This window comes from Homalodisca vitripennis, chromosome 8 (genome assembly GCF_021130785.1).
Source record: "Homalodisca vitripennis isolate AUS2020 chromosome 8, UT_GWSS_2.1, whole genome shotgun sequence".
NCBI classification, from domain to species: Eukaryota; Metazoa; Arthropoda; class Insecta; order Hemiptera; family Cicadellidae; genus Homalodisca; species Homalodisca vitripennis.
The window spans coordinates 40,437,718-40,452,002 of record NC_060214.1 but is presented as its reverse complement, the minus strand read 5'-3'; the positions used below and the strand labels follow the sequence as shown (position 1 = coordinate 40,452,002).

Below are 14,285 nucleotides of genomic sequence, written 5' to 3'. Positions count from 1 at the left end.
AATAATAAAAAAAATTTAATTATAATGATAATAATGCTAACAATAATAATAGTATTAAATAATAATAATAATAAATAGTAAGTGAATAATTAACAATATAACTAATTTATTTATTGTATTCTACTGGCTGACCTCGCATTATCGTAAATAAAGGTAAGCGGTCCCCTACTCTTTGCGATGTATCTAAAAAAAGGGTTGAACGTACATAAAATTACTTCAGACAAAAGTTGAAGAGAATTCCCCGTTCTACAATTTCTCTAACCACCTTCAAAGTCATTTAACGTAAGGGAAACGTGATATTTGCAAAAACTGATTTTCATGAACTTTGACCTTAAATATCTAAAGACGTGTACACGTGATAATATGAAGACTTTTGAGGTAAGTTTTATACCATCAAAATAAAGACGTATGCAAATTTTTAGCTTATTATCTTTCATTCCGAGGTTGCATCCTTATTTTACCGGACTACCTGTCGTTCTCAGATTTTGAACCCACCTGAGAATAGTATTGCGGGTAGGAACCGTACCATGGCGTCCAAGGTTGAAATGAGTGCGAAAAATCCGTTGTACCGTTGTAACAGATTCGCCATTTTGCACATACGCGTCATATGCAAACATGCGATGCTCCACTGTCCACTGCTCCATGGCTACTGAAATGGCATTGTATAGCGAAGTCATTCACCACACTCTCCCCCCTCTCCCATCTTGGCTGAGCGTGTACTAGCAATTCCAAAAACGTCCGGTTCCCGGCGGTCACCCTACAAAGATAACAGGATACTAAATAAAATAAAGTAATCTTTCTGTTTGTAAAAAAACTATTAACATATTCACAAAAGAGTTACAAAGTTTCACACATTTAGCTGAATTGAAGAGGGTAGCACTAGTGTACATTCCCTTTTTGAATTTTGCACACATTCAAAACTCTGATTCTAAAACAAACAAGAGTACAAAAGTCACCTGTTTCAAGAAGTGCACACGAGTACCAATTACTCAAAAAATCCAAACTGCTAAAATAACTCAATTGCTTTTAGCAAACAAACAAATTTTCCACAGTATTTTGTATGTACTATTTTTAATATATTTAAGACATATTATAAATTATTTTGCAAACATCCAATGAAACAGACACCAGCAGTTTAGACATAAATCATTGACGTTTGACTTTTGTGGATGCTGGCAGTTTATGTATAATATTCAGTAAAAGAGAGGAACATTTTTAAACTATATAGGATGTGAACTGAATAAAATTATAAACAATAGTACATATTTTCTTTTTAATATAATATTTTTCACAATTAAAACAAATAATCCTGCAAATCTTACAAAAAGGTTGAAAATGAGCAATTGTATAGTTAACCACTGCAGAGTTAAAGCTCTACATACCATTGACTGGTCTAGTCCTCTTACCGTCGATAGAAAACAAACACATAACATTACTTTTTTTAATAAACAGGTGAAATAACAATCAGAAACAATTAAAAGTTTATTAGCAACAAACTTGCAACAAATAAACAAAATCAATACAAAAGAGAAAATTGACATAGACTAAAATATACATCATTAACAACAATCATTTAAAAATTATCAATACTACTCTAGTAAAAAGTTTGAAAAGCATGTTTGATCGTGCTGCCGCAAGATTCATTATAATTTGTTTATTGTCCAACCGATATAAAATTAACATGTTGTCACTTTTTTAGTATACAAAATAGCTCACAGCTAAAAGGAGAGTAAAATAATAAAATATCAAAAGACATTTCTTGGAAAGATAATGAATTTGTTTTAAATTGTTGTTAAAATTCAGAATACAAACTAAATTAATACTATTTTGCAACTACTACAGAATTCAACTACTAACTAGAATAGAAATAAAGTTTCAATCAAAAAATAAAACAATTAAAATATATTCATTAGTAAACTTAAAAATTATTAATAATTTTATAACTTTAAAAGTTAAACCGTCCTATACAAAGTAGTGTACAAACTGATTATGTTAGTAAATACGTAATTAGTCTGCAAGTTATAATCAGGAGTGTACCCAAGGGGGATATGGAAAATTAATTCTCCTCTTCCTAAATTTTTAAATTGAACTAGATTAAAGAATAATAGATTTTCATTGCAGTTTTTTAATATGTGGCCATTATTTAAATAAACACTGACATTTTTAATACTTTGAATCATTGAACTTTTTTCAAAAATAACTTTAGAAAATTTTTGATGAACTAAATTTTCATGTGAGCCATGACTCTGACTTATTCCTGCACTCAGCTTGTTTACATAAATATAAATCAAAATTAATTTATCCTGCACAGACAACTTATGGTAATTTGTGAATTTATTTTGTATTTTTAAAAAGTTTAAAAACACAAACCCTAATGTTTACTTATATTGTAAGACACTTTTGGTATGCCTTTATAATAAATATTTACTTCACAATTTATAAACTGGCTATTTATATAGCACAAGGAAGAAAGTTGTGAAGCATGATGAAGCCAATTTGTAATTATAACATGTGTAAATAAATTTAACCCTTCCAGTGTCATGCAAAAGTTTTCAGTAATAATAACATATTTGGTGTCAACATTTGTAAAGATTCTTTCGAACTATAAACCTTTCCCAACAGTTATAAAGAGTAGAATCAATGTCCATGGATGACCATAACATTTGAATTTACAATAGGTGTGTCACTTCCCTGCCCGTTCCCTCCTAGTTGCACCATTTAACATTGACACACCATGTGCTGATGCTCAGATATTCCAAATTAATTGTTCTGCAAACAATCTCCTTGGACACATTGAAGACATCCATGGAAAACCCCAAAAATAACTATAAAAGTAGGAAAGATTCAAGTTGTAGAGGCCGAGATGGGCGGTGTTATAGAGGAGTACAAGAATGATACATCTGTAGCATTTGCTCATGCGATCTCAAGCGATTTCCATCATTATCGACACATTGTCGGCTGGCGTGGCTGTCGTATTTAGGAATAAATTTGGGAGACCTCAGCCAAAGGATTGTGTTTGGGAAAGATTGGCTTGTCAAGAAATAGATGATGGGAGCTGTGGTATACAGTCTCGTGACCAAGTCTAGTTACTGTGGTAAGCCTGAACTGATAGACTACGGTGCTGCCTTCAAACCAATTGACGCAAGACTTTACAACCAGGGGTCTAAAAACCCTCATTTGTTCGCCTATGGGATGTGTGAGGGACCTTATCTTGCCCGAACAATTTGCCACTAATATTGTTTAATTTTCAAAACGCCACAGGCGCATCTGTCTGCATTGTGTCCTGTGATCAACCAACAGCGAGAAGGTCACTCAGATGCGGACTCTCCCCACCCTGAGTTCTTACAAAAAACTGAAGGAAGCAATCAATAACTGCCAAAACAACACTCCAAGACCACAAGTAGAGTATCCAGAGCCTCAACCAGAAGACCCAGAACAATTTTTTTTCCAAATGTACAACGGTTGAGCCATCTTTAAACTTTCAAAAAAATTTATTGCACAAAACCCAAATAATTAATAAACTAAAAAATATAAAAATTTTTCATCAAAATATTCAACATTTACAGTCACGCAGAGAGCAATTAGAAGTTATTTTGACAGAAATTAAATCCAGACATAATAGTTTTAACCGAACATAATATGAATAACATTGAGCTGGAACGATTTAATCTTCTAAATTATTTCCAAACTACAAATTATACACGCAGCACTACAACAGGTAGGCGGCGTAGTTACCTTGGCCAAAGAGAGTTTAAAGATGAAACAACTGGTTTCCACAAAAATAGATGTACTGTGTCAAGATAAGTTGTTTGAATTGCTGTAGTGCTAGATTTGAAACCAGACAAGCTTAGCTTTTTATTGGTAAGGAATAATACAAAACCCCACAATTCGAAAATTCAGAGTTTTTAAATTCGTCTGAATAACTTGTTTGAATTTTTAATATCTAAAGGAAAGTATGTCATCATCATGGGTGATTTCAATATTGACATCCTTAAAAATACAAATGAATCAAAAGAGCTAAAGAATATTCTTTTAAGAAATGGAATGAAGTATTTAATTGACTTCCCAACTAGAGTCACTGCCACGTCTAAGACATGTATTGATAATATAATAACTAATATAAGTATGGATCAGTTAAAAGTTGAAGGAGTGGTAAACTGCACTATCAGATCACGATGGGACAAATAATAGAACTAATGAATTTTCAAAACAATACAAATAATCAAAATTTAAAATTTTGGACACGAAATTTCTCTCTAGATAACATGAATTTATTTAAATCACTTTTAGAAAAAGAAAATTGGCTAACCCTTTTTGAAATCGTCTATCGAAAATAAATACAACACTTTTCACAACATTTTTCAATATTATTTTAATTTATCTTTCCCGAAAATTCTAAAAAAAATCCAACAAAAACAAAAAAAACATGGATTCAGAAGAACTAAAGGAAGAGAAAAATAATCTCATCCATCTAAACAAATTAGCTAGAAACTCAGGCTTAGAGATGTTTAAGAGAGGTCTTAAGAATAAAAATCAACAATATAAATGTAATTTAATGAATGCAAAGCGAAGTTTTTATGATGAAAAGATTAAAAACTCTGAAAACATAGGTAAAACCTCATGGGAAATCATAAATAAAGAAACAAAGAAAACTTCATCCAAGGTAGCAGAGAAAAGTTATGTTTTAAAGTCTGATAAGGGGAGTGTTTCAGACCCTAGCCAAGTGGCAAATAGTTTTAATAATTATTTTGTTAATATTATTGAAAACCTGTTAAGTAGTATGCCCCCAACTCATGATGAAGATATAACTCCTACCAAAATTCCCGAATTTAGGTGTCCCCCATTAGATGAAAAAGAGGTTAAATGATATCTTGAACTCTCTAAAAAACAAGTGGTCTAGTGGGTACGATGGAGGGGTCCCCATTAAAATATCATTAAATTTGCAAAGGACCCCTTAATAAAACCCTTAGTACATTTAATAAATGCTTCTTTCATCTCAGGGATTTTTCCTAGTCAACTAAAAATTTCAAAAGTGATACCAATCTTTAAAAAAGGTGAGGAAACTGAAATTCAAAATTATCGGCCGATATCCATTTTACCATCAGTTTCTAAAATTTTTGAAAAAGCAATGTATTTAAGACTAGTGACACATTTAGAAAAATATGATCTTTTTGACTTTGAACAACATGGGTTCCGAAAAAAACAAATCTACCATTACTGCTTTAATTTGCTTTATAGAATCAATTATCGAATCAATGGATAGGAAAAATAAAGTAGCTGGAATCTTCATGGACTTGTCAAAAGCTTTTGACAGTATTTCCCACATTAAAATGATACAAAAATTGAACAAATTAGGAATAAAAAATTATTATTTAAAGTGGTTTGAATCCTATTTAACAAACAGACAACAATTTGTAGAAATAGCCAAAGTAAACAACAACCAAATTTTGAAATATAAATCAAAACCAGAAATAACTAAGTATGGGGTACCCCAAGGGTCAATTTTAGGCCCATTGTTATTTATCTGCTACATAAAATACATGCCTAGGTGTCTTAGTCAAATTAACCAAACAAAAAAACCAACTCTGCATTTACGCAGATGACTCCAATCTTATTATCTCTACAAAGACAGATACAGAACTAGAAATAAACTCTTTTATTCAACTATCAAAATTACAAGAATTTCTTTTTTAATAACAATTTAATCTTAAACGCTCAAAAGACTAATTACATGTTGTTTACAACAAAACACAAATAGGAAAGATAGCCAAGTCCAAATTCATATTGATACTGAGGTCATATCCCAAGTTCCTAAAAACCAAATTCCTAGGTATTTACATTGATAGCCATCTGAGTTGGGATCAGCATATTGACCATGTCTTAACTAAAATTAATTCTGGAATTTATGCTCTAAAAAGGTTGTCTAACTTATGTAATCTACTGTATTAAAAAGTGTATTTTTCATGCTCACGTTCAATCGCATGTATCTTACGGAATATGTGTGTATGGAGGTACATCCAACCAAAATCTCCATAAAATTTTAAATTTGCCAAAAAAGAGCTGTAAGAGCAATGTTAAATTTTACATAATGATGACTCGGTACGACAACATTTCATTGATTTAAAAATTTTAACAGTTCATAGCCTGTATATTTTAGAATGTATTATTTATGTCAAAATTAATTTAGGAAAATTTTTAACACACAATGATATTCCCATTACGACACACGTAATAAAAATAAAATAGTTTTTGGATAATCATAATTTAGAATTGTTTAAGAAGAAAACCACATATAATGGTTGTAAAGTTTTTAAATCTTATTCCAAAAGAAATTGGCGAAATAAATGATCAGAAAAAATTCAGGTTATTGCTAAAGAATTTCTTGCTTAAAAATGCTTTTTATACATTTGACGAATTTTATAGCCTAAGAAACAACATGCAACTTAATTGAAATTTTAAAATGTTTTCGACAATGTATTAAAGCATAGATTTAGACATTTAACTATAAGGTTTTTAGATAAAAATTATATCTGGAACATAATTAGATATAGTCCTGATGAATTGTGACACTATTTATTGTATTTCAATGTACAAATATGAATAAAGATTATTTGAATTGAATTGAAATGGATATTCATGTATATTATTGCGAATCGCCCCATTAAAATACATGTCACGAAATTTTTCCATTCCCACCCATGGATCCAGTAGAAGTAGCAATGTTGGAAAAACAATGTCAATCTATCCAACGGTGTCTAACCTTGGACAAATTTCCACCAGCATTCGCTATAGAAAAACCATAAGCGTTATGACCCTAAGAATACATAGTGATGACAGATTACCATCAGGAATTTCTTACACAGACTTCTAAGATGGCAGCAGATCATTAACGAGGCAATTTAAGCACACCATTTGGTGCATGACAGATCGTGCTTATGGCACTCAAAGGGTTAAGTGATGATTTTCGGATAATACTGTGTTTAATCATGTATACTAAATGTTCTAAAAGTACCTCACAATACAACAAAAAGATTAATTTTGTATGTATCTTTCTTAATTTAAATATATTAGTCGGCAACAAATAAGTACACATGAGTTATAACAAACATACATTTTGAATAAGTGTCAAATACAAAACCTTTTTAAACAAAATTACAGATTTACAATATATATTTTTCATTGAAATCATCAGTAACAATAGTGACCATCATGTTACACTTTAGATAGGACGGTTTAAAAGTTAAGGTTAAGTAAAATATTGTGCGTAGCAAGTTATGTAATCTAGCAACTTCTATTTTCATAATAAATTCCCAAAACGTGTGCAAAGTTGTGCTGTGCTCTTACATAACTTTTTACGTGAACATCTCAACATAGTAAAACCCGTAAAGCATAAATCTCACGACAGTACGTGAAACACAATTGGTAACGGTAGCCTTGATCTAACCTAAATAACATTGAACAACAACAACAATTTGCTCAAAGCGGTTGAACACGAATTTAAATCGACAACGGTGACGTCAGCGGCTAGCTAAAATCGGCAGAAATAACAATCTCGACACACACTGAAAGTTTGGCACATCCAAACATTCACACTTATCTACGTTGAACGGAGATACATCTTGTTTTAAATGGCATGCCTACCATTACAATATTGTACTTAAAGTAGTAGTTTGAAAATAGCATATTAATTTTTTCTGGCTTATTTACAACTAAGTTGGCACACTGATAATAATATTCCAACATTTTAATGTAGTGAGTGTGTAAAAACTATTTTAATTTAATTGAAAATATATATTCAACACAGCTGAATAAGTGGAATTGGATTCAAAATTTAAATAAAAAATGATAGGATTACTAACACAATGTTACAATTTAACACATTTGCTACAGTAAAAGGCCCCCATTATGTACCCAATATGCGCCAAATTGTACACAACTTACGATTTTTATTCTGTTTGTGCTACTTTGGTTCATTATGTTATAAAATCATCAATTAGATGTTATTACATTCTTACACGTAATTGACAGATTAAACTGTCCGGACACTTACTGCGGCTACTTACTAGCCTGCATTTATGGCAAAGGCATTTTTTTAAAGTAGATATAAATGCTCCAGAAGACCTTGATTTTCACACGGTTCTGCCGCTAAGCAATGTAACCAATTAAAATATTCTTTGAATAAATTTAATATGCTAAATAATACATAGAAATTCTAAGGGTCCGCAAGTGTATGTGGGTTTCACTGATACTGCCCGGACAGTAGTCCCACACCGACAATGTCCGGACAGTAGTCCCACACTGACACTGTCCAGACAGTAGCAACACATTTTCAGGTCGACCTGAGGTAACAGAAAGTAAGTATATTTCATATAGAACGAGTATCAGAGATTCGCAGCAAGAATGCAAGCATGCAACAGGTCAAGTAACAGAGCACTGCAGCATTGGTAGCAAAACTGTTCGGACACTAACCTGCAGCAAATGTGTTAAAGAATAAAATGCTCATAACTAACTGTGCTTGACAGTAAAAAAATCTGTCTTTATAAATAAAGCAAAATAAATATAGTTTGAACAGTTTTTTAACATTTTTTTATTGTATGTTATTCAAAGCAACAATTACAACTTTGTGTGTTATTTGAACATAAATATTAAAACTGTCAGGGCTATGATTATTTCTTTACAAATTCGATAATACCATCATTTAACTAATGAGAGGATTTCATGTAAAAAATATTTTTTTTATCTTATAAGATGGTAAAGGTAATTAAAACAATGACTAAAGATAAATCGTTATAAAACATGTTTTAGAGCCTAACATTTACAAATTATTTCAAATTTAAATCCTTACAGCAAACAAAAACAAGATTTTACTTTTTATTTTTATTGGCTGTTTATTTTTTACATGTTTTAATGTTTACAGTAAAATTGGTAAGTAACCTCAAATTTCCTGAATCCTGATTATTCACACCAAATTATATAAAATTGTACGCTAGATATTATAAAACACTGATTGTCATTTTTTAACTGGGGGGGAGAGAGTAATCATCCTTAGAACAAGCTCAAGAAATTGGAAATATTTGTATAATATATTGAAAAGATATATTTTGTGTGAAAAAATTATATATATTACGATTTTATATAATAGTTTATATATTGTATAAATTACTAGTTAAAAGTGTTGTACTGTTTATAAATCCATTATCATTATTATTGTTCTATTTGAGTGTACTTAACTACAATTAATGTAGGGTACAATTTTAGTTTTGTTGAATTCAAAACGATTAATATTTGGGTCATCTAAAGATACTTAAAATTTAACCCCTGTCTGTTACGCAAAGAAGGTATTCACTTCAAACAAATATTAAGGTTTATTTTACTTGCTAGAGAAACAAAGTTACTTTGCCTTCCCAGGAGTAAAGTAACTATTTACTACTATAGTATAGCTGTTAATACATTGTTGATAAAATGTGGGAAAATGAACAAACATTCATGGAATATTTAGGTTATGAAAGAAGTCACTGGTGTTTTACAATAAATATAGACCAAAATATGTGGTATTGATTAAAATGATAGATGTAGTAAAAAATTGAATTTATGTCATAGATCATTGACACCCTGAAGAAAAGTGACATCTTTGGCTCTGCCTTTTGAGATTAAACTCCTCACTCATTGTGTCACTGCCCTGCCTTAATACACAAGTAACTATTGTTTTCGCTTACCCGAATCAAACACTAAGCTAGTACATTTGGATACCTGAAAACTTTGTATTTGGTTCATTTAAACCAACTATAATAGGAGCGTTTATTTAATGTATTTTGGACATCTGAACCTAAATTTTGTTGTTGCATATTTTAAAATATTTCTATATCTACTTCCCCTCCTTAATTAAAACCCCATATACACTCGCAAACACATGTAAATCTTCAAATATACATCGACGTTTTCTAACTTTAACTGTTTATATACTCGTACTTACATTAAAACCTCTGAATACCCTCAACTACATTTAAAACGCAATTATCAAACATCAAGACTTTACAACTAAACCGCTTTAAAATCTCAAAGTGTTTACAATATAACACATAATTTTATCACAGAAATCGTTCTACTAAATTCTAGATGGAATGGTTTTTTCCTACTTACACTACGACATAGAAAGCTAACAGTAAGTTGTTTGGCATCTTACAAAATACAAAATCCAGTATTTTTATACACAGCAAGACAATGTTATAAATTGGAAAATTCCATGTTTTAAAATTATTTACTATCAATACCAATCCTGTATACAACAATGTAAGATTTGTATAAACAAATGCATTGCAACAGAACTAAATTTTAAAATTTTAAAAACAAAAACACATTAATAAAGTGTACTTATTTTGATAAGTTTTTCTTACCACTCTTTATTGGCGAATTAATCAAAATCTTGGATCATCAAATTTTATAAATTTAAAATACAATATTTAATTTGATATATAAGCAACTATCCACTACAATATAATAAACCAAACGTGACAAAAATACGATAGTTTTGGCGCTTTTAAAATATCACCAGTCTTTATTAACTTATCTGTACTTTATTGTTATTTTCTTAGAGAATAAAAAATCTGGGAAAAAAACAATTTTTATCGTTGTACTAGTGTAAATCATTCTATCATGCTACAAAAATTTAAAACTAAAAATAAAACTATGTAACCAAATTTTAAATTAGGTATCTTACAGTATTATTTCACGCTTTTTTATCTGGACAAGCAATTTATTTTACTCTGTAGTTAATAAATAGGAGATCATTGTCTAAAACAATGGAACACAAATTCATAAATCCTTAAGAAATAGGTTGAGCAAAACATGCTGGCTAGGTACGTACATATAACGTTTGCAATCTTACAAACTACGTTCCAACGAGTATACACAGTGATTGTTGATATTTTGGCAAGTATTTACAAAGATAACCACAATTTAAAGTTATAAACAGATAGTATAAGTTTACTATTATAAAAAATTAATTTCTTAACAATTGTTTATATCATATTGAATGAGCTATAGAATGACTCCACTAATGTATAAAATATAATAAAACAATGGAAGACAACATTTAAAATATCGCAAGTTAAAAACCACAACATTCTTGAGAACCCAAACATGCACGAATGCTCTACTGACTTAGAGTTCTTATTTACCAGCTACAATTACAAGGTAAACACTATAAAACACGTAAATGGCAAACAAAATACTAGAATTAAAACTAAAATAAAAATGATTAAAATTGTAAAAATAAAGAACTTCCAAATAGAATTTAATTATTGTTTATAAACAACCTCACTTTAAACATCAACAATAATAGAAATATGTGCATGGTAAAAATGTTAAAGTAAAATATACTGTAAAGACTTAATACAAGAGAATACAATGTATCACAGAAGTTGGAAAATATCAAAATGCTTTCAATATTGCCTAAAATTAGTTGTAGTAAAACTACAATTTACTATTAACTAGCTCATTGAACTTTCATTCACGATATTTACAATAATTAATAAGTTTTTACAGTAATAAACTCTCAAAACACTGGTAATTACAATTAATTATTGTAAGTGAATACAGTTAGATTGTATAACATTTTACTTATAGATACAAGTAGTTTTATATCAGAGTAATTTCTATCATGAACAATAGATCTTCTTCGATGAAGAGTATTATATGTACATCAATGATATCTATAAATATCTTGTAAAGTCGTTTGTAGATCTAGCGATTGTTTTTTCCTATATTTATTCCTTTTAAGCTTAACTTTCTAATACGTACTTGAATCATTATTGAGGTTATTTTGAATATTTTCTGGATAAAATTATTTGATGCATTTGGTTTCCATTTAGTAGACAGCAATAAAGATAAATCTGGCCTTACTTAAGTACAATTTTCCATGTAAAGACGTGTTTTTACAATCCACGATATCTTTGAAAAAAACAAGAAATAAATAAGAAGGAAGTAATATTTTTTCAAATGAAGAAGATATACATTTTGTAACTAAAAGATTTCTGAATATTTCAAGAGTAAACACACAAATTAATGTAACAAAAAATAAGCTATTTATAATTATACCTACAATATACACTTTTGGATTTACTACATACAAAAACTTTTCAATAAACCCAAAAAACAGTTTTCTAAAAATCAGTCAAATCAATTGCATTGTTTGTGCACAGTTAAATAATGTTAATCTCGATAAATTTTACTGGCACTTTCAAAACAGGGTAAGTCTTAATCAGCAGTATCACTTCTATTAGGGACATTTTTCTTATTTTATTGAGTACAAGAGCATGCCAAAAAATCACAAATTTAAACATACATAAACATAGGTGTTTGTACTTTTAATTGATTATGGTGAGGATAGTCATCGTTCATTCGACAGAAGAAGGAAAAACTGTCTGCCTCACAACACAGGATGCTTGGGTTTATTTATCATTGTTTTTAATAATCTACCAAAGCACTGCTTCACCGTCCAAACGATTGAAAATTTTTACTACAAGTTCGTCTGAGACAACATTTACAAGTAGTATCTAGTTTATGGGGCTGTAAATATTCCCTTTAAGAGTCCCAGAAAATGAAAAATTACAGAAAACTCCTCTATTATCATTAATATAAAACTACCCCAAACGCACACATGTACGGGCACACAAAATTTCTATAAGATAAGTTACATTTCAGCCATAAAGAACCTGTGAAAGTTCTAGTGAGAGTGTTAGTGAAGTGATGCTTCTCTTCATTTTCACCATATTCAGCACTAGAAAAATTAAACTTAAATATATGTTTGAAAATAATCTGTAGAAGCTAGTTCAGTAAGTAAAGAATTAAATATATGTTCTTTATAATATATTTAATTTTTAATAAAAGTTTAATTTTTCTTGATTAAGACAAAAAGAAAAATTTACAGTTCAACCCAGTGCAGATGGTGGATAGCCTTAGTGCGTAACACCCTGTAGCCAGATTTATTTGCGATGACAGATTCGTGGTGGTTTTCACATATAGATAAAGAGTTGCTGTGACAAAGGTGTTTTTGATAGAATGTATTTGGCAATTAAATCATTATTCTTAAAAACAAATTAAATCTATCATTATTACCACCATTTTCAGTTTCCGATAATAATCTCTCAAACAAATACACAACTGACTGCCATTTACAAACATAGCTGAATTAGCAGAACAAAATATACGCATCATTCTATCAGATACGTTTTGTAATATTGTGAAACACGATACCAAAACTAGCTGACAAAATTTAAACACAGTGACGTCAAGAAATGTAACAGTTAATACTAAACGCAGAACTGAGGACACAGCGTATGTGCCTTTCAGCCTCTGGTCCACTGAACAGAAGAACGCACACGCTGCGCCTTTCACTCACAATGCGTTAAAGCCACTAATAAACCCTAAAGACTTTCCAGAAGAGGTGACATTGATACTAAAAATATCCCTGCAGAAGTTTTGTTATGTTCTACCAATTACTCTGGTTTTTATAACGGAAAAATATTCTTGAGGGTTGCTCACTTTAGTAGCATATCTCCAAAATAGACCATTTTCAAATTTCTCTTCAGCAAGAAAAGCCTTATTTTTATCTTAAGAAAATGGTTTTACATCAGTTTATAAATGTCCCCAATTATAAGTGCGAGGGTATAATAAACCTAGTAGTAGTTAACGGTACTACATCATGTAAATTTGTTCAATATGCGTAAAATATATGCTTTGAGATCAGTAAACTAGTGAAGTATTCGAGTGGCAGGATTCTTAGTTCGGTCACTCTGAGAAGATCCAACAGGCGTTGGGGAAGGGTTCGGGCTAGTCATGGGGCTGTTCAGAAGGGTTGGCAGAGAGAAGGGCGGAGAGACTGTCGCTGTGAGAACGTTGCTGCTCCTCCGGCAATGCCAGGTACGAGGGTGGGTCCAATAGGTCCAATGCTTCACTGGGTGTAGAAGGGCCTATCGGATATGAAAACACTCTTGAGTAATATCTTTCAAGTGCAAAACCAAATATTAATGTTAGTATGAAAATTAGAATTAGGTTATGAGTGAAGGTTATGCACAAAAACATTTTTGGTGTAAAATGTGTTAACTGAAAATGACCCTCCACAATGTGGCTGAAGTATTTAAAATTTGAACTGTATCCACAATTTTTCAACGTGGTTTGAACCAAAAAACCACCACCATATTACTTGTCAGATATAAACTTAGCATTAAAATGTTCATTTATAAGTAACCCATATTTTACAATTCTTATCAATTTGTCATATCTCT

The 14,285-nt window shown here is 30.4% G+C and overlaps 1 protein-coding gene across 1 annotated transcript in view; it reads right to left on the bottom strand.

The window, feature by feature from the left end:
* Positions 1-6,550: 6,550 nt before the first annotated feature.
* The window catches only part of LOC124367598 (deoxynucleotidyltransferase terminal-interacting protein 1), a 41,514-nt gene continuing 33,779 nt past the window's right edge, over positions 6,551-14,285 (bottom strand). The window contains exon 9 of the mRNA XM_046824557.1: positions 6,551-13,970. Within this exon, the coding sequence (XP_046680513.1) occupies positions 13,831-13,970 (140 nt within the window). The 3' untranslated portion in view covers positions 6,551-13,830. The remainder of the gene's footprint in view (positions 13,971-14,285) is intronic.